Here is a 22,477-nt window from a genome sequence, read left to right on the forward strand (position 1 = left end):
CAGTGTGTCGTGGTACTCCCGCAATTTACGCTCCCGGGTCAACGCAGGGATGAGGTTTTGGACGTTGTCCCGGTAGCGAGGATCGAGGAGGGTGAACACCCAATAATCAGGCATGTTGAGAATGTGGTCGATGCGGCGGTCGTTTCTCAGGCACTGCAGCATGAAATCCACCATGTGCTGCAGAGTGCCAACCGGCCCAGAAACGCTGTCCCCTGCTTGAGACATGATCTCTGCCCGCTCGTCATCACCCCACCCTCGCTGTACACACTGACCACTGGACAATTGTGTCGCTCCCTCCTCTGGACGGAGCTCTTCCTCCTCCATTGACTCCTCCTCATCCTCCTCACAAATTGGCCCCTGCGTACCCCTTTGTGAGGAACCACGTGGCGCTGACTCTCCAGAAGCTGATGGAAAAGGTGACTCCTCATCCTCCACCTCTTCCACCACATCATCCCTTAACCCTTGCAAAGTTTGCTGAAGCAGGCAGATAAGGGGGACAGTCATGCTGACTAGTGCATCATCTGCACTTGCCATCCGCGTGGAATAATCAAAAGGACGCAAAACCTGGCAGACGTCCTTCATAGTGGCCCACTCTGTGGTTGTGAAGTCTGATCGGCGCTGACTGCGACTTCTTTGCGCCTGATGCAGCTGGTACTCCATAACTGCTTGCTGCTGCTCACACAACCGCTCCAACATATGTAACGTGGAATTCCACCGGGTAGGTAGGTCACATATGATGCGGTGTTCCGGAAGGCGGAATCGGCGCTGCAGAGCAGCAATGCGGGATCTGGCCAAGCTGGAACGCCGCAAGTGAGCACACTCTAGGCGGACCTTGTGCAGCAGGGCATCAAGATCCGGATAGTCCCTCAGAAAACTCTGCACAACCAAATTGAGCACATGTGCCAGACATGGGATGTGAGTGAGGTTGCCAAGGGCCAAAGCTGCCACCAGATTTCGGCCATTGTCACACACTACCATGCCTGGCTGGAGATTCGCTGGCAGTAACCACACATCGCTCTCCTGCTTTATGGCATTCCAGAGCTCCTGCGCTGTGTGGCTTCGATGCCCCAATGAAACTAGTTTCAAGACGGCCTGCTGACGTTTGGCCACGGCTGTGCTCATGTCGGTCATAGGTAAACGTTCACGGGTCCATGTGGGGGTGGACTGTGACGGATCCTGCAGAGAGGAATCAGAGGAACTGGTGTAAGAGGAGGAGTCGATGCGTACAGACTGGATTCCTGCAATCCTTGGAGTGGGCAGGACACGTCCTGCGCCACTCGCACGATCTGTACCTGGCTCAACAACATTAACCCAATGGGCAGTGAGGGAAACATATCGCCCCTGTCCATGCTGACTGGTCCACGCATCGGTGGTGAGGTGGACCTTGCTACTGACGGCGTTCAGTAGCGCATGTTTTATGTTTGCCTCAACATGCCTGTGCAGGGCAGGGACAGCCTGCCTGCTGAAGTAAAAGCGGCTGGGCACCTTGTACTGTGGGACTGCCAATGCCATCAAGTCACGGAAGCTGTCAGTCTCCACCAGCCTGAACGAGAGCATTTCCAGGGACAACAGTTTGGCAATGCCTGCATTCAGAGCCTGTGCTCGGGGGTGGTTGGCCGAGAATGCCCGCCTTTTCTCCCATGCCTGTACTACCGATGGCTGTAGAGTAGACTGGGAGTGTGAGGATGACTGGGAAGGTGGTGCTGTGGGTGGAATTACACAAGGTCTCTGGGAGGAAGCCAAACCAGCTGTGCGTGAGCTGGAGGAAGAGGCAACACGAGCTGAAGAGGTGGTAGCTGCCGCTGTTGGTTGGCCTACATCTTCAGTGTGTTTCTGTAACTCCACCGCGTGCCTGGTCCGCACATGTTTCCACATATTTGTGGTATTGAGGTTGCTGACATTTTTCCCTCTTTTTACTTTATGATGACACAGCTTGCATTTGACAAAACAAATGTCATCTGCAACTGTGTCAAAAAAGGACCAGGCACTGCAAGTCTTGGGAGCGCCCTTTTTGGCTTTGGAAAGAGACAGGCTCCTAACGGGTGCCAAAGTGGAGGCTACAGGCTCCGCAGTCTTCCCCCTCCCTCTCCCTCTTTGGCCCGTAAGAGGAAGCTCTTCCTCTGAGCTGCTCCCACCACCTTCCTGTTCCTCACGCCACGATGGGTCAAGGACCTCATCATCTCCACTACCCTCTGCCACCAACTGCTCCTCCTGGGTAGTCTCAGCAGCACAGTACGCACGAGAAAGCGGCACCTGAGTTTCATCATCAGATGCGTACTGCGCTGTGGTCACCGGAGGCACTGGCCCACCTGCCTCTTCAGAGTCAGAGAGAAAAAGGTGTTGGGCATCACTGCACACTGCCTCTTCTTCCATTTCTCCAATGCTGCTTGGCTGGCCCCCTGTTTCCAAGCCAAGAGATTCAGAGAACAGAAGTAGAGACGGCTCCTGTCCTGGGCTCTCTGACTGCCTGGCCAATTTGGCAGGTGGTGAAGAGACAGATGGCTGCTCTCCAGTGCTCTGTGCCTGAGAGGATGTGGCACTAACTGAAGTCGATGCCGAGGCGTTAGCTGCCATCCACCCGACAACGGCTTCAATTTGGTCTTCACGCAGCAGCGGTGCACGGCGCTCTCCGACAAAGCTGCGCATGAAGGACTGTTCCCTGCTGAAACTGAGTGACGACGAGTCACCGGCGCCCGCAGCAGGCACAGAATCACCACGTCCTCTCCCTGCTCCTCTCCCTGCTCCGCGCCCACGCCCACGTGCCTTACTCCCTGCCCTCTTCATCTTGGTTGACAGATAAAGATAAGCAGAAAAGTACTAAGGCCTTAGTGTGCTTATTCCTGAAATGCTCCTCCTAACAGGTGTAAGAAACACTAATGTTGTAAATTGTGGACTAAACTTTATTATTTTTCAAATGTGGCCTACACAAGTGTAAGTTGTGTTTGGTGAACTTAACCTTTTTTTTGGTGCAGATCGGGCTACAGAGCTAGTTTAAATCACACGGAGACCGTGCAGACAGCCGTAAACGGCGCTGCAAGGCCAAGAAACCCTCCTCTAGGTTATCCTATATAGTGTTTTTCCACTATTTAGCTGGATACAAGTGGAAAGACACTAATAGGAATTTTTTTTTTCAAATTTTAAACTGGCTGCACTATTTGAAAAAAAGGAAATTGTTTTTCAAGGTATGAGGCAGTAACGCACCCTGAGCTGAATCCAACCGGCTATGGCTGCACACAGACTACAGGGCGAGCTGGGCTCACACGGAGACCGTGCAGACAGCCGTAAACGGCGCTGCAAGGCCAAAAAACCCTCCTCTAGGTTATCCTATATAGTGTTTTTCCACTATTTAGCTGGATACGAGTGGAAAGACACTAATAGGAATTTTTTTTTTCAAATTTTAAACAGGCTGCACTATTTGAAAAAAAGGAAAATTTTTCTCAAGGTATGAGCCAGTAACGAACCCTGAGCTGAATCCAACCGGCTATGGCTGCACACAGACTACAGGGCGAGCTGGGCTCACACGGAGACCGTGCAGACAGCCGTAAACGGCGCTGCAAGGCCAAAAAACCCTCCTCTAGGTTATCCTATATAGTGTTTTTCCACTATTTAGCTGGATACGAGTGGAAAGACACTAATAGGAATTTTTTTTTTCAAATTTTAAACAGGCTGCACTATTTGAAAAAAAGGAAAATTTTTCTCAAGGTATGAGCCAGTAACGAACCCTGAGCTGAATCCAACCGGCTATGGCTGCACACAGACTACAGGGCGAGCTGGGCTCACACGGAGACCGTGCAGACAGCCGTAAACGGCGCTGCAAAGCCAAAAAACCCTCCTCTAGGTTATCCTATATAGTGTTTTTCCACTATTTAGCTGGATACGAGTGGAAAGACACTAATAGGAATTTTTTTTTTCAAATTTTAAACAGGCTGCACTATTTGAAAAAAAGGAAAATTTTTCTCAAGGTATGAGCCAGTAACGAACCCTGAGCTGAATCCAACCGGCTATGGCTGCACACAGACTACAGGGCGAGCTGGGCTCACACGGAGACCGTGCAGACAGCCGTAAACGGCGCTGCAAGGCCCAAAAACCCCCCTCTAGGTTATCCTATGTAGTGTTTTTCCACAATAGAGCTGGAGACTGGTGGAAAAACACTAATAGGAAATTTGAGAAAAAATGTGCAGCAGGCTGCACTAAGAGCAAAAAAGAACAACTGTGTGAGGCAGTGTGAACCCCCCCTGAGCTGAATACAACCGGGTATATGGCTGCACACAGACTACAGAGTGAGCTGCACACACACACACACAGAGACCTTGCAGAACGCTGTTAAAACAGCGCTGCAAGGCAAGAGCAAGGTGAACAGTGAAGAACACACAGCGTTTTGCTAAATTAGCCTTTGGAAAGGAAAATAAAGCAATTAGCTAGCTCAACTGGCCCTCAGTTAGAACACAGCGTCCTGTCCCTAACTGAAATCACAGCAGAGTGAGCGCAAAATGGCGGCAGCGCTTTTTTATAGTGCAGAGTGACATCATTTCAGCAGCCAATCCAAGCCTTGCCAGTACTTACATGCCCACCATGCTAAACAGGATGTGCCCACACTTTCATTCATTCCTCATTGGCTGCTGCGTTCAATTTGAATTCTGGGAACTTCCGATTCCGGTATCCGATACGCGGGAAGTATCGGAATTCAGTATCGGAATTCCGATACCGCAAATATCGGCCGATACCCGATACTTGCGGTATCGGAATGCTCAACACTAGTCATAAGTATTCAGATCCTTTGCTCAGACACTCATATTTAAGTCACATGCTGTCCATTTCCTTGTGATCCTCCTTGAGAAGGTTCTACTCCTTCATTGGAGTCACGCTGTGATTAATTAAACTGAGAAGACTTGATTTGGAAAGGCACACACCTGTCTACAGGTCCTTCTCAAAAAATTAGCATATAGTGTTAAATTTCATTATTTACCATAATGTAATGATTACAATTAAACTTTCATATATTATAGATTCATTATCCACCAACTGAAATTTGTCAGGTCTTTTATTGTTTTAATACTGATGATTTTGGCATACAACTCCTGATAACCCAAAAAACCTGTCTCAATAAATTAGCATATTTCACCCATCCAATCAAATAAAAGTGTTTTTTAATAACAAACAAAAAAACCATCAAATAATAATGTTCAGTTATGCACTCCATACTTGGTCGGGAATCCTTTGGCGGAAATGACTGCTTCAATGCGGCGTGGCATGGAGGCAATCAGCCTGTGACACTGCTGAGATGTTATGGAGGCCCAGGATGCTTCAATAGCGGCCTTAAGCTCATCCAGAGTGTTGGGTCTTGCGTCTCTCAACTTTCTCTTCACAATATCCCACAGATTCTCTATGGGGTTCAGGTCAGGAGAGTTGGCAGGCCAATTGAGCACAGTAATACCATGGTCAGTAAACCATTTACCAGTGGTTTTGGCACTGTGAGCAGGTGCCAGGTCGTGCTGAAAAATGAAATCTTCATCTCCATAAAGCATTTCAGCCGATGGAAGCATGAAGTGCTCCAAAATCTCCTGATAGCTAGCTGCATTGACCCTGCCCTTGATGAAACACAGTGGACCAACACCAGCAGCTGACATGGCACCCCACACCATCACTGACTGTGGGTACTTGACACTGGACTTCAGGCATTTTGGCATTTCCTTCTCCCCAGTCTTCCTCCAGACTCTGGCACCTTGATTTCCGAATGACATGCAAAATTTGCTTTCATCAGAAAAAAGTACTTGGGACCACTTAGCAACAGTCCACTGCTGCTTCTCTGTAGCCCAGGTCAGGCGCCTCTGCCGCTGTTTATGGTTCAAAAGTGGCTTTACCTGGGGAATGCGGCACCTGTAGCCCATTTCCTGCACACGCCTGTGCACGGTGGCTCTGGATGTTTCCACACCAGACTCAGTCCACTGCTTCCTCAGGTTCCCCAAGGTCTGGAATCGGTCCTTCTCCACAATCTTCCTCAGGGTCCGGTCTCCTCTTCTCGTTGTACAGCGTTTTCTGCCACATTGTTTCCTTCCAACAGACTTACCATTGAGGTGCCTTGATACAGCACTCTGGGAACAGCCTATTTGTTGAGAAATTTCTTTCTGGGTCTTACCCTCTTGCTTGAGGGTGTCAATGATGGCCTTCTTGATATCTGTCAGGTCGCTAGTCTTACCCATGATGGGGGTTTTGAGTAATGAACCAGGCAGGGAGTTTATAAAAGCCTCAGGTATCTTTTGCATGTGTTTAGAGTTAATTAGTTGATTCAGAAGATTAGGGTAATAGGTCGTTTAGAGAACCTTTTCTTGATATGTTAATTTATTGAGACCGGTTTTTTGGGTTATCAGGCGTTGTATGCCAAAATCATCAGTATTAAAACAATAAAAGACCTGACAAATTTCAGTTGGTGGATAATGAATCTATAATATATGAAAGTTTAATTGTAATCATTACATTATGGTAAATAATGAAATTTAACACTATATGCTAATTTTTTGAGAAGGACCTGTATATAAGACCTCACAGCTCACAGTGCATGCCAGACCAAATGAGAATCATGAGGTCAAAGGAACTGGCCAAGGAGCTCAGAGACAGGATTGTGGCAAGGCATATTATGTATTATATATTATGTGTGCAGAAACCTAAATTATATCCATGAAATATATATATATATATATATATATATATATATATTTATATGTAAGTTTGGGCATTTGGGCACCCCTATTAATCTTAAGCTTAATGTTTTATAAAAATTGTTTTTTTTTGCAACAGCTATTTCAGTTTCATATATCTAATAACTGTTGGACACAGTAATGTTTCTGCCTTGAAATGAGGTTTATTGTACTAAGAGAAAATGTGCAATCTGCATTCAAACAAAATTTGACAGGTGCATAAGTATGCACCCTTATCATTTTCTTGTTTTAAATACTCCTACCTACTTTTTACTGATTACTAAAGCACTTTTTTTTGGTTTTCTAACCCCATTGAGCTTTGAACTTCATAGCCAGGTGTATGCAATCATGAGAAAAGTGGCTTAAAGTGGCCACTTGCAAGTTGTTCTCCTGTTTGAATCTCCTCTGAAGAGTGGCATCATGGGCTCCTTAAAAAAAACTGTCTAATGATCTGAAAACAAAGATTATTCAACATAGTTGTTCAGGGGAAGGATACAAAAAGCTGTCTCAGAGATTTAACCTGTCAATTTCCACCGTGAGGAACATAGTAAGGAAATGGAAGAACACAGGTACAGTTCTTGTTAAGGCCAGAAGTGGCAGGCCAAGAAAAACATCAGAAAGGCAGAGAAGAAGAATGGTGAGATTAGTCAAGGACAATCCTCAGACCACCTCCAGAGAGCTGCAGCATCACCTTGCTGCAGATGGTGTCACTGTGCATCGGTCAACTATACAACGCACTTTGCACAAGGAGAAGCTGTATGGGAGAGTGATGTGAAAGAAGCCGTTTCTGCAAGCACGCCACAAACAGAGTCGGCTGAGGTATGCAAAAGCACATTTGGAGAAGCCAATTTCTTTTTGGAAGAAGGTCCTGTGGACTGATGAAACCAAGATTGAGTTGTTTGGTCATACAAAAAAGCGTTATGTATAGCGGCCAAAAAACACAGCATTCCAAGAAAAACACAGTAAAATTTGGTGGAGGTTCCATCATGCTTTGGAGCTGTGTGGCCAATGCCGGCACCGGGAATCTTGTTAAAGTTGAGGGACGCATGGATCCCTCTCAGTATCAGCAGATTCTTGACAATAATGTTCATGAATCAGTGACAAAGTTGAAGTTACGCAGGGGATGGATCTTTCAGCAAGACAATGGTCCAAAACACAGCTCCAAATCTACTCAGGCATTCATGCAGAGGAACAATTACACTGTTCTGGAATGGCCATCCCAGTCCCCAGACCTGAATATCATTGAACAGATGATGTGGGATCATGTGAAGAGGGCTGTCCATGCTCGGCTACCATCAAACTTAACTGAACTGGAATTGTTTTGTAAAGAGGAATGGTCAAAAATCCCTTCATCCAGGATCCAGGAACTCATTAAAAGCTACAGGAAGTGACTAGAGGCTGTTATTTTTGCAAAAGGAGGATCTACTAAATATTAATGTCACTTTTCTGGTGGGGTGCCCATACTTATGCACCTGTCAAATTTTGTTTGAATGCAGATTGCACATTTTCTCTTAGTACAATAAACCTCATTTCAAGGCAGAAACATTACTGTGTCCAACAGTTATTAGATATATGAAACTGAAATAGCTGTTGCAAAAAAAAACAATTTTTATAAAACATTAATCTTAAGATTAATAGGGGTGCCCAAACTTTTTCATATAACTGTATATATAATTTTTGGGCCACACTATGACACATGAGCTTGTAATAAAATACTACAGTACTTCTATACCACTTTGTATTATGAATATCATATTGGTTCCTGCCTATGGGTTTGATAGGATTACAAAGATGGTGAATCAGGGAAACTTGAGTAGGAAACCCAAACAGCACCACGTAAAATACAAGGACACATTTTGCAGGAACAACACTCTGTACAGTGCGTAGTTTTGGATTACAGATTACATTAGGTTTTACAGAGTCACATTTCTGCTTGTGGAGAGTGACAAGCATGATATGTCAGAGTAAAGAGACTTATAGGCCATGCAATTTTCCTCTGGGAATTTAAATATTTAAAGTGTCTCTTCAGGAAGATAACTTGAACTCTAGTGCCACCTATTGTAAGTAGCAATTTTAAAAGTCAAAATCGACCCTTTAACGAGCCTTGCCACATGACTTAGGATAAAAGCCAAACCAGAATCTCAATTTGCAGACATGTCTTTCTAGGTGTTCGCCCCTCCTCAGTGCAGAGCATTGGGTCTCATTTGGCTAGGTGAGAGGCCTCAGACTGGGGTTTAAGGGGTAAAAATTTTTTCTCATGAAGAGTGCCATGCCTGGGTAAGGACATTTACAGGCTGTGTGTCATGCTGCTGCAATGCAGGTAGGTGCAGACTTCACTAGATGGCAGTAGAGAGGAAGCAGGTCTGCACCTAAACAGAGCTAACCTGCAGTGCAGCAGTGAGACTACCACAGGTGGCAGCAGAATTGTCAAAACAAGCCGGCTCAAATCCTAGACTGTAGCACAGTACCAAAGGAATAAGCAAACTCACGGTCAGAGACAGGCCAGGGGGTCAGTAATGGTCAGGAGCGGATAAGCCAAAAGACAAATGACAGAATCAGGTCAGGACACCAGCCAAGTCAAACCAGGGACTCTGCACACTAAAGGGAAACATTGAGTCAAGACTGGAACAGAGGAAAACAGAGTCAGGTACAGCAGCACTAAGCAGAAACTATAACTGACATGATCTGCCGGACACAGCGGGGCTAAATAGCAAACATGAGACCAGACTGAGGCTGAGAAAAGTTAACCCCTGACATGATCAGACCAGGAAAAGGGAAGACAGGACTCAAAACCCGGTCTGGATCATGACACTGTGCAATGCTCTTCCGGGAAATTAAATATGCAAATTGCCTCTTCAGAGAGAAAGAGGATTTGAACTCTAGTACCACTTATTGTAATTAGCTATCCTAAAAGTCATTAGTGACCCGTTAACGAGCCTTACAGCATGACGTAGGATATAAGCCAAACCAGAATCTCAGTTTTCAGACATGTTTCGGGATGTTTGCCCCTCCTCAGTGCAGAGCATGAGATCTGATTTGGCTGCATGAGAAGCTGTGGAGTTACATTAGGAAATAAATCGCTCTTCTGTTAATTCACATTCTTCTTACACACTTAATTTTTATTATGCCATTTACTGCTTCTAATCATCATCTGTTCTGCATCTTTAAATGCCAAGAAAATCCATATTATCATTCCGGTTAGGCGGTTCCCTAGTCGAAAACAATTGAATGGATAGCACCTCTGACCTCGCCGGTTATCTCTGAAGAAAACAGCGATCAGCCATGAAATATTCATCATATCAGTGCCTTCTTTCCCAAAGAGCAGCGCCCAGATGAGGGTCTGCCAGGCCACCATAGACATTAGACATTAGACATTTTTGCTTAGTGTTAAATGAAATCATATTAATCAGACTCTGAGAAAATGATCTCTTAGACCTTTATTCTTTCACATTTCCCACATTTGGAATACAATGAGGCATCAGAAGCCAAACCCTGGCATCATTTATCACGTATTGCATTTCATTGTATATCACTGATCAACCGCATCGCTAACAACAACGATCCACATTTATTCCAGAATATTTTGGCATTGCCGAATTGAGCCGAGCTGGATTCTGTTCTATTGGAAGTGTTTGCGTTTTTTGGAGGTTAATTGTTTTTCCTGGAAAAGTCTAAATTTGTATTGCAAATCATAAAAGTACAAACGTCTTTAGTCATTTGCATCAATGTAAAAAGACACAAAACAAATACTTATACAAATCAAAGACATGCAAAGAACAAAGACATAGCTGGCAAAAGAATCGCTGGCAGCCGGCAATCAGGGCTAGAAATGTAGCCAGCAATATAAACTTGAAAGTATTATATCAGCAAAAAAAATGAAAATCTTTTGAAAAAGCAAAAGCAGCAATGCAATGTAAAAAGCTATAGACAGTATATAATCTGATGAAAGGCTTCATTGTATGGCCCGAGAAGAAGGCACATATTCCAACCATGCTCCATATCTATCACATGTCTGACAGCGAAAAAAAGAAGGACATCACAAGAGATTTCTCATATTTTCTGCAGCACTTATCTGTCTCCTTCATGCACTTAACATGGCTGGATACTGTTTTATGGATATCTCTTAATGTCAGACTAATAATGCATCATATCATTGCAACAGAACCATAAACACAGTAATAGAGAATGTTACATTTTAAAGAAACACTTTGGCCTTTTTTATGTTACATTATGGTTTCAACACTGTAACAACATGTGACTCTTACATCTGAGACTGTGACATCTTTTTACACCAGGAAATGTGCTGGTCATGTGACAGTTACCCTCCCAGGAACAGATTGTCATTGGCATCAAGTCATTTTCTAGATAAGCTCCTTCCAGGTTAAAAATCATTGGGAGAAACTGTCCAATGAGCTGACAGTGGACAGTTTCTCCCAATTATTTTCTGCCATCTTTCACTGTCAGCTTACTGGACAGTTTCTCCCAATTACCTTCTTCGATCTTTCACTGTCAGCTCATTGGACAGTTTCTCCCAATTACCTTCTTCGATCTTTCACTGTCAGCTCATTGGACAGTTTCTCCCAATCATTTTCTTCCATATTTCACTGTCAGCTCATTGGACAGTTTCTCCCAATTATTTTCTTCGATTTTTCACTGTCAGCTCATTCGACAATTTCTCCCAATTATTTTCTGCCATCTTTCACTGTCAGCTCATTGGACAGTTTCTCCCAATTACCTTCTTCGATCTTTCACTGTCAGCTCTTTGGACAGTTTCTCCCAATTACCTTCTTCGATCTTTCACTGTCAGCTCATTGGACAGTTTCTCCCAATTATTTTCTGCCATCTTTCACTGTCAGCTCATTGGACAGTTTCTCCCAATTATTTTCTGCCATCTTTCACTGTCAGCTCATTGGACAGTTTCTCCCAATTATTTTCTGCCATCTTTCACTGTCAGCTCATTGGACAGTTTCTCCCAATTACCTTCTTCGATCTTTCACTGTCAGCTCATTGGACAGTTTCTCCCAATTATTTTCTGCCATCTTTCACTGTCAGCTCATTGGACAGTTTCTCCCAATTATTTTCTGCCATCTTTCACTGTCAGCTTACTGGACAGTTTCTCCCAATTACCTTCTTCGATCTTTCACTGTCAGCTCATTGGACAGTTTCTCCCAATTATTTTCTTCGATCTTTCACTGTCAGCTTACTGGACAGTTTCTCCCAATTACCTTCTTCGATCTTTCACTGTCAGCTCATTGGACAGTTTCTCCCAATAATTTTCTGCCATCTTTCACTGTCAGCTTACTGGACAGTTTCTCCCAATTACCTTCTTCGATCTTTCACTGTCAGCTCATTGGACAGTTTCTCCCAATTATTTTCTGCCATCTTTCACTGTCAGCTCATTGGACAGTTTCTCCCAATTACCTTCTTCGATCTTTCACTGTCAGCTCATTGGACAGTTTCTCCCAATTATTTTCTGCCATCTTTCACTGTCAGCTCATTGGACAGTTTCTCCCAATTACCTTCTTCGATCTTTCACTGTCAGCTCATTGGACAGTTTCTCCCAATTATTTTCTTCGATCTTTCACTGTCAGCTTACTGGACAGTTTCTCCCAATTACCTTCTTCGATCTTTCACTGTCAGCTCATTGGACAGTTTCTCCCAATAATTTTCTGCCATCTTTCACTGTCAGCTTACTGGACAGTTTCTCCCAATTACCTTCTTCGATCTTTCACTGTCAGCTCATTGGACAGTTTCTCCCAATTATTTTCTGCCATCTTTCACTGTCAGCTCATTGGACAGTTTCTCCCAATTACCTTCTTCGATCTTTCACTGTCAGCTCATTGGACAGTTTCTCCCAATTATTTTCTGCCATCTTTCACTGTCAGCTCATTGGACAGTTTCTCCCAATTACCTTCTTCGATCTTTCACTGTCAGCTCATTGGACAGTTTCTCCCAATTATTTTCTTCGATCTTTCACTGTCAGCTTACTGGACAGTTTCTCCCAATTACCTTCTTCGATCTTTCACTGTCAGCTCATTGGACAGTTTCTCCCAATAATTTTCTGCCATCTTTCACTGTCAGCTTACTGGACAGTTTCTCCCAATTACCTTCTTCGATCTTTCACTGTCAGCTCATTGGACAGTTTCTCCCAATTATTTTCTGCCATCTTTCACTGTCAGCTCATTGGACAGTTTCTCCCAATTACCTTCTTCGATCTTTCACTGTCAGCTCATTGGACAGTTTCTCCCAATTATTTTCTGCCATCTTTCACTGTCAGCTCATTGGACAGTTTCTCCCAATTACCTTCTTCGATCTTTCACTGTCAGCTCATTGGACAGTTTCTCCCAATTATTTTCTTCGATCTTTCACTGTCAGCTTACTGGACAGTTTCTCCCAATTACCTTCTTCGATCTTTCACTGTCAGCTCATTGGACAGTTTCTCCCAATAATTTTCTGCCATCTTTCACTGTCAGCTTACTGGACAGTTTCTCCCAATTACCTTCTTCGATCTTTCACTGTCAGCTCATTGGACAGTTTCTCCCAATTATTTTCTGCCATCTTTCACTGTCAGCTCATTGGACAGTTTCTCCCAATTATTTTCTTCTATCTTTCACCAAAGATCGTCTGCAGGCCAAAGGAAGCCAATGCACACAATTATAATACCAGCGTGGGCATACAAAAGGCAATATGTTACCCAGATTTATCTTGGTAATTAAAGGGAACCTGTCACCCCCAAAGTCGAAGATGTGCCAAGCCCACGGCATCAGGGGCTTATCTACAGCATTCTGGAATGCTGTAGATAAGTCCCCGATGTATCCTGAAAGATGAGAAAAGGAGGTTAGATTATACTCACCCAGGGGTGGTGCCTCAGGGGTCCGGTCCGATGGGCGTCGCAGTCCGGTCTGGGGCCTCCCATCTTCTTACGATGATGTCCTCTTCTTGTATTCACGCTGTGGCTCCGGAGCTGCAGTGTGAAGACAAGAAGAGGATGTCATCCTATGAAGTTGGGAGGCCCTGGACCCGGACCGCGACACCCATCGGATCAAACAGCCCCCCATGTGAGTATAATCAAACCTCTTTTTCTCATTTTTCAAGATACATCGGGGGCTTATCTACAGCATTAGCTCATCTTTGATTTTGGGGGTGACAGGTTCCCTTTAATATGTGTATACAGCAGAGAAAACCTTAAAACTTAACTGTGAATCAAATTAAATAAAACCCCCAATTGGGTATCAGATTAGTTAGGTCAAACCAGATCAAACCCCCAATCTGCTATTAGATTAGTTAAAAGCAAACAATACATATAACATACAGTTAGGTCCATATATATTTGGACAGAGACAACATTTTTCTAATTTTGGTTATAGACATTACCACAATGAATTTTAAACAAAACAATTCAGATGCAGTTGAAGTCCAGACTTTCAGCTTTCATTTGAGGGTATTCACATTAAAATTGGATGAAGGGTTTAGGAGTTTCAGCTCCTTAACATGTGCCACCCTGTTTTTAAAAGGACCAAAACTAATTGGACAGATTAAATAATTTTAAATATAATGTTCATTTCTAGTACTTGGTTGAAAACCCTTTGTTGGCAATGACTGCCTGAAGTCTTGAACTCATGGACATCACCAGACGCTGTGTTTCCTCCTTTTTGATTCTCTGCCAGGCCTTCACTGCGGTGGTTTTCAGTTGCTGTTTGTTTGTGGGCCTTTCTGTCTGAAGTTTAGTCTTTAACAAGTGAAATGCAGGCTCAATTGGGTTGAGATCAGGTGACTGACTTGGCCATTTAAGAATATTCCACTTCTTTGCTTTAATAATAATAATAATAATAATCTTAATTTATATAGCGCCAACATATTCCGCAGCGCTTTACAGTTTAACAGTTTCAAACACAAAAGTCATAAGTAACAACGTTAACAATACAATAATTAAAGCAAAATAAGACGACCCTGCTCGTGAGAGCTTACAATCTACGATGAGGAGGGGGAGATGCAAAGTACAGGTGTGTATTTACAATGATGTATTTACAATGATGGTCCAGCCATCTTCAGGGGTTGGGGAATAGATGGGGATAGTGAATGGGCTACACACACACAAACATAACTTTGATTAGTGAACGTGATAGGCCGCTCTGAACAAATGTGTTTTGAGCGAGCGCCTAAAACTATGCAAATTATGGATGGTCCTAATATCTTGGGGTAGAGCATTCCAGAGGATTGGCGCAGCACGGGAGAAGTCTTGGAGTCGGGAGTGGGAGGTACGGATTAGTGCAGAGGTTAATCGAAAGTCATTTGCAGAGCGCAGTGGTCTGTTAGGCCGATAGACAGAAATGAGGGAGGAGATGTAAGGGGGTGCCGCACTGTGGAGAGCTTTGTGGGTGAGAACAAGTACTTTGAATTGTATCCTGTAATGAATGGGTAGCCAGTGTAACGACTGGCGAAGAGCGGACGCGTCCGAGTAACGATTAGCCAGATGCACGACCCTGGCTGCTGCATTAAGGATGGACTGGAGAGGGGAAAGTCTAGTGAGGGGGAGGCCAATTAATAGAGCGTTACAGTAGTCCAGGCGGGAGTGGATCAGGGTGACAGTGAGGGTTTTAGCTGTCTCCATGGTGAGAAAAGGGCGGATTCTAGAGATGTTCTTTAGGTGTAAGCGGCACGAGCGGGCAAGAGATTGTATATGGGAGGTGAAGGAGAGATCGGAGTCAAACATAACACCCAGACAGCGCGCCTGCTGCCGGGGTGTTATTATGGTGCCACCCACAGAGAGGGAAATGTCAGATTTAGGGAGGTTAGTAGATGGCGGGAGCAGAAGAAGTTCAGTTTTGGAGAGGTTGAGTTTCAGATAGAGAGCGGACATGATGTTGGAGACTGCGGACAGACAGTCAGTGGCGTTCTGTAGTACAGCGGGGGTAAGGTCACGGGATCACACTGCCTCCTGGGTTGCTTTGGCTTTATGTTTTGGGTCATTGTCCATCTGTAGTATGAAACAACGACCAATCAGTTTTGCTGCATTTGGCTGGATCTGAGCACACAGTATGTCTCTGAATACCTCAGAATTCATTCGGCTGCTTCTGTCCTGTGTCACATCATCAATAAACACTAGTGACCCAGTGCCACTGGCAGCCATGCATGCCCAAGCCATCACACTGCCTCCGCCGTGATTTACAGATGATGTGGTATGCTTTGGATCATGAGCTGTACCACGCCTTCACCATACTTTTCTCTTTCCATCATTCTGGTAGAGTTTGATCTTGGTTTCATCTGTCCAAAGAATGTTCTTCCAGAACTGTGCTGGCTTTTTTAGATTTTTTTTAGCAAAGTCCAGTCTAGCCTTTTTATTCTTGATGCTTATGAGTGGCTGCACCGTGCAGTGAACCCTCTGTATTCACTTTCATGCAGTCTTCTCTTTATGGTAGATTTGGATATTGATACGTCGACCTCCTGGAGAATGTTGTTCACTTGGTTGGCTGTTGTGAAGGGGTTTCTCTTCACCACGGAGATTATTCTGCAATCATCCACCACTGTTGTCTTCCGTGGGCGCCCAGGTCTTTTTGCATTGATGAGTTCACCAGTGCTTTCTTTCTTTCTCAGGATGAACCAAACTGTAGATTTTGCCACTACTAATATTGTAGCAATTTCTCGGATGGGTTTTTTCAGTTTTCGCAGCTTAAGGATGGCTTGTTTCACCTGCATTGAGAGCTCCTTTGACCGCATGTTTACTTCACAGCAAAACCTTACAAAATGCAAGCACCACACCTCAAATCAACTTCAGGCCTTTTATCTGCTTAATTGAGAATGACATAACGAAGGGATTGCCCACACCTGTCCATGAAATAGCCTGGGAGTCAATTGTCCAATTAATTTTGGTCCCTTTAAAAACAGGGTGGCACATGTTAAAGAGCTGAAACTCCTAAACCCTTCATCCAATTTTAATGTGTATACCCTCAAATGAAAGCTGAAAGTCTGAACTTCAACTGCATCTGAATTGTTTTGTTTAAAATTCTCTGTGGTAATGTCTATAACCAAAATTAGAAAAAATGTTGTCTCTGTCCAAATATATATGGACCTAACTGTATATGTTTTCAGATGCACACAAATATGACATATAAAGTGACCATGATGCAACCAGTGCAAATAAAAAAACATTGGAAGGATCTCACCCTTGCCTTGAGACAAATAGCGAAAATAAATTGATGGGAGCAGAACGGATGTACAACCCCTGCACTCCCCTGGTGTGCCCCATCTGAAGACTCCTGCACTAACAAGAGCAGTACCAAGTGATACCTAATAATGTCATCCCAAAACAACCTGTTCCTATGCGTTTCAGCCCTGTATTAGTGGCCTCTTCAGGGGAATATCAGAAGTTTTGGGGTAAGAGATGGGTAGCAAAGAATATATTGGAGGCCATGCAGAGGCACTCGGCCTAATATAGGGAGTCTGAAGCTGGCCCTCAGTGATGCCAGATGACCCCTATCCTATACACAACCAATGAACACAACCATCAACGAGCTTTCATTAAAATTACTATGTCAGAGAGTGATAGCGGTAAATAAATACTTAACAGCCGCGGCCGGAGCTCAGAGACATATGTTGGCTCTGTGATGTAACTAGCATCATTCGAGTGAGAAGGGAGCTCATCTCCGGAGACCTCTTTCCAGGACGTTAATGCAGGAAGGGGTTAATGATGGGACATAATCCTAGTGGTGATTATGATTCTTCTCTGCCAGAGAAACATTTCTTCTCAATAATTAAAGAATAATCTGATCTGTAGTTTATTTGTCTGGGGTCTCTATACCACAGTGGTCTCCAACCCTTGGCTTTGGAGCGGTAATAAAACGAGAACAGTCAGAATTCCAGGAATGGTAGTTTCTCCATAGTTTATAGATTTTTGTAGATTTTGTCCAAATACAGGGGTGATTTAGCATAACACATACATACAAACTTACCATGACGAATGCCAACGAAAATAAAAACTATATTTTTAAGGTATTTGGTGAAACGCCAACCCCTGAAGACGATGTGTGTTTTATCGATATAGCGGCTGACGATCTTCCAGAAGGTTACTACAAAAAATCAGAGGTGAGAGTGAAACTTATAAAATATTTTTATTACATTAATTAATGCTTTTTCCCTAATATTTTACCCAACCTTGCTTCACATGGATGATGAGTAATAAATGGATTCTAAATGTCCCTTTTTGGGGGCATCTGACCCAGTTGTCGGGTGCTGAAGTAATCTCGATCAGGACCAAGACATTGAGTTGGTAGGATAAGAGGTCATCTAGGATATCACTTGGGGGTCGCAATTATAGCTTTCATGTTAGTTATTGATTGCCGCCTGTAAAGCTGAACATTAGGCACCAGGGGGTTGGTTTTATGATATATAAGCACCATTCTAGTGTTTTTTTTCATTGCTGGAGTGGTGCTTTATAAGTAAGTCCCCTGCTCACCCTCCGGTGTCTTCACCTTTTTTGGTCCCGCAAAACCATCTTGTCAGTTCAGCTTCTGACTGGCCGGAAGACAGAAGCTATGTCCTAAGCTCTCAATGCAAATCTAAGAGAGCCAGAACTTGGTGAGAACAAGGCTCTCATAGACTTGTGCTGAAAAGTGACCACCGCGCAGCTCCATGAAACACCACAGCTGCCCGGCAGGTCACTTTTCAGCAGAGACTGGCAGGAACGATGCTGGAGATAGACGAAGGCGGTGACAGGTGAGTATATGACCGAGGGCAGGGGACTAATATGTAAAGCACTACTCTAGCAGTGCAATAATAAAACCTCTGGAGTGGTGCTTTAAGGGGGATTTGCAGCAGGATTTTGTTATGTTATCTGAGAACATTATGATGAAACTCTGTTTCCAGTGATACGTCACTTAGTAGGCTGTGTGTTGCTGTTTTAATAAAATCAGTGTTTTATCAGCAGTAGATAATCACTACAGGACTAGGTGTCTCATGCCTCCTAGTCAACTGCTCTGTGTAACCCCACCCACACCACTGATTGGCAGCTTTCTGAATATGCACTGTGTACAAAATTAAATCTAAAATCCCTGGTTTAAATAAACCCAGGGAAATGAAGAGATCCATCATAATAAAAAATGTATAACTTTTACTAGTTTGTATTAAAAAACAAAAGCACATAAACAAGATGGTAAAAAAACAGAGTACCTCACAGGGAAGACATACATTCAAAAGGTATTTGTATCACTGAGAATGAATCATTCTCAAAAATGGATAACCATTGAAGGGAGGTAAAAAAAAGTGGTAATAGCTGCATCAGTAGTAAAGATATAAAGCTACTGGATAGAATTATGCTGGTTATTAGAGTAGTACTCAGCAATAAAAACTCCTGACACTTGAAACAATGCAGAGATCACACTCCATATTCATGTACATTCTGAAGAGAGGGTAGCAATTTAAAACAAATTCAAGTCCCATACAAAGTCCCAAGAATCAACACGAGTATGTGCATCCCTATAGCGTTTAAGCTAATATTTGTCATTGAACAGAGAATACATACATATATAAATGGAATGGTTTGTGCATTAAAGGAAGATAGGGAAAGGATTCACCTCAAAGAACCTGGAGTGGCGTCTCCTCACCTCGACGCGCATTTCACTGCTGGTTTCTTCTGTGGGCGTACTGTATTTTCAGAAAACTGCTAATCAGTGTTGTGGGCGGGGGGATACGGAGCTCAGCATTCACCAAACTGGTAGATCTCGAGCAGATTTGATCCTATAAAGAATGGGATCAAATACCCTTTGCCCCATCTTTCTTCTCTGAGAATAATGTGACAATGGGCATATTTCTTTTTCAGTTAAGAAGAAAAATAATGAATTCTGTCATTAAAGAAGCAATGCCATCAAAGTTTTCACCCTCTTAATATATTGCAGTCATCATATTATATAGCACGGTGTACTTACAATTGCTCACTTTGCCTTTCTGCCCAGATAATTGTTCTCTTTTCTCTGCTCTATGTAGAAAGAGGAAGTCTCTTGTTTCTTTAGACTCGTTCCCTTCTTCAACTCCTGACCCAGCTACTCTGCTCGTCACCCTGCCAAGGAATTTTGCGGTGACTGATAACGCGTGCAGAGGAAATTGACCTCCTGTTTCTACATAGTGTTTAGAAGGATCAATCAAAGCAACAGGGAAGCTATGTGCCATAAAAAATGTTGTGGTATTATCATTTCTTGGATGGTTGCCTTCATTGCACTGTTCTCCCCTTTAACGGGATTTTAATACAAATCTCTATTTTAATTATACTATAAATAAAATTTGAATATTTTTTATGGCACATAGCTTCCCCGTTGCTTTGTTTGATGCTTTGAGTCTTTTGGAAGTGCCAATTAGGCATTTTTGCATATTTCATTGATGATTATCATAGTGTTTAGAAGGATTCATCAGGTCAAACCTAATGGAAATTAGAAGAATTAGCTGGGTAGAAAAGCAAAATGAGCAATTGTAAGCGATATATAATATGATGACTGCAATATATTAAGAAAATAAAAACTTACATGGGAGGAGGAGGAGGGCTTCTTTAACAAATATTATACTGTCCGGTTAGGAAGATTCTAACAGTGTTAGGAATCATCACCTATACAGGAGCTCTGATTTCAGTTCTGCTCCCACTAATGAATTCATATCACCAAAAATTTTATGTGAAACTGTAACTGTATATTCTATCATTAGGACCTGAGAACTTTCCGTTCAGAGAAGACAGGTCGAGGGCCATTACTGCAGGACTGGCATGAAACCACAAAGCCCATTATGTGCTCTTATAAATTAGTAGCAGCTAAATTTGAAGTGTACGGATTTCAGTCAAGAGTAGAAAGCTTCATTCATAAGGTAAGTGATTCCCTGCTGGGAAGTCAGCCCCCATGGATTAGAGGGCATTAATATAATTATGGATAACTTTAGAAAAAATAGAATTTGTTATTAGGATAAATTATGAAAAAGATCAGAACTTATTTCTAAGTAACAAATCCCCAAAAAAAGATTAATTCTCAGCTTTTGTGCCCAAAGGATATTTTATGAGACGCAACATCCATAGTCCGCAGTCAGGAGAAAGGCATAAATAGTGTCAGGATAGTATCATGGTGCAAGAGTAGCGGTTACCCTATGGGTATTTCATGAGAACCAAAATCAATAGTCTGCAGACTAAATGTGTCATAAATTGCCAAAAAATACCATCATGGGAATTCTGGGAATATTTAGATTGGAAAAACGAAGGCTAAGAGGAGACATAATAGCTGTCTACAAATATCTGAAGGGATGTCACGGTATAGAACAGTGTTCCCCAACTCCAGTCCTCAAGAACCACCAACAGGTCATATTTCCAGGACTTCCGAAGTATTGCACAGGTGATAATTCCATCACCTACACAGGCAATAATTCCTTCAACTGTGCAATACTAAGGAAATCCTGAAAACAAGACCTGTTGGTGGCTCTTGAGGACCGGAGTTGGGGAACGCTGGTGTAGAGGGATCATCAATATTCTCATTTGTACATGGAAAGCAATGGGATGAAACTGAATGGGAGGAGACAGATTAGATATTAGAAAAAACTGTTTGACAGTGAGGGTGATCAATGAGTGGAACAGGCGGCCACGTGAAGTGGTGAGTTCTCCTTCCATGGAAGTCTTCAAACAGAGGCTGGACAGGAAACTGTCTGAGATAGTTTAGTGAATCCTTCAATGAGCAGGAGGTTGGACACCATGACCCAACTCTAACATTCTACGATTCCAGTGGCTAATGTAGAAAGAGATCTATATCTAAGATCATATGATCATATTGGGTCCTCAGGTTAGAGTGAATCTTTGCCACCCATGACAGCAATCTAATTGGGAGTTTCCTTAGTTAAACTTCACCCCACCAAAGTGGACATGGTAATAATAGCTATATTGGGGGCGTTGTCTGTTGGTCCTAGGGGGCAGGGTGTATATGTCCCAAATTTTCTAGAGTAAATGTTGGCAAGTATGTGTCTCAAGAGGGAAATCCTGACCAGGCTCTCACCACCTGATGGCAACAGGGATGGAACTAACCAGGGTCAGGACAGACTTTCATGAGAAAGATGGGTCTCTCTAGTGCAAAAAATACGTTAACTCTCGCTCTCAGTGCTGCATGGGAAATCAGAAACCTCACCCAGGACTAGACACTTTGGGGCTCGGCTTATAAGAAACTCTTCTTTGAATTTGCCAAAATTATCTCTGGAAAATATCGACAGTCCCAGTTATTTTTGGATGAGAGACAACTGTGTGTTTAATAAAATGTGATCACATAATAGATAATTACTGTTTTTATTTGTTTTTAGAACATCAAAGACATTTTGCTTGCAGGCCACAGACAAGCTGTGGCTTGGATGGATGAGTGGTATGGTAAGTACCTGACTTGTAATTGGATGCTTAGAGAAAACATGTCATCGGTGTTGTACTAGGGTTACGTCTGTACGGAAACACAAAGATCAAAGGCAACCACTTACTAGTAAATAAATTAAAATGTAAAAAAAAAATTCCTGCCATTATATAATGTGAGACTTAAGTTTGATGCAAATGACCTTGTATCGCTCATATAATATGGTTCTGCACCATATACTGCTGGGCAAATAGTTTTTGGGTGTAAAATGCTTGTTTGTCAGGTGAGACAATGTTTTAGTTTGCACAAAAGATCAATGTTCTCAGCAGCACATCATCCTGTGTAAACAGAATCATTGTGTGATCCAATTTTCTCAGATGAGGAGAAGATGGGAAAAAAAATCCATTCCGTCAGTCCCTGAAATTCAGACTGCAC

The 22,477-nt window shown here is 43.1% G+C and overlaps 1 protein-coding gene across 1 annotated transcript in view; it reads left to right on the forward strand.

Annotated features, from left to right (window-relative positions):
• Window positions 1-22,477, forward strand: part of LOC138651367 (cytoplasmic phosphatidylinositol transfer protein 1-like) — a 219,120-nt gene that overhangs the window by 183,212 nt on the left and 13,431 nt on the right. The window contains exons 6-8 of the mRNA XM_069741496.1: window positions 17,685-17,777; window positions 20,382-20,537; window positions 22,002-22,065. Of these exons, the coding sequence (XP_069597597.1) occupies window positions 17,685-17,777; window positions 20,382-20,537; window positions 22,002-22,065 (313 nt within the window). The remainder of the gene's footprint in view (window positions 1-17,684; window positions 17,778-20,381; window positions 20,538-22,001; window positions 22,066-22,477) is intronic.

This window comes from Ranitomeya imitator, chromosome 10 (genome assembly GCF_032444005.1).
Source record: "Ranitomeya imitator isolate aRanImi1 chromosome 10, aRanImi1.pri, whole genome shotgun sequence".
Classification (NCBI taxonomy): Eukaryota; Metazoa; Chordata; class Amphibia; order Anura; family Dendrobatidae; genus Ranitomeya; species Ranitomeya imitator.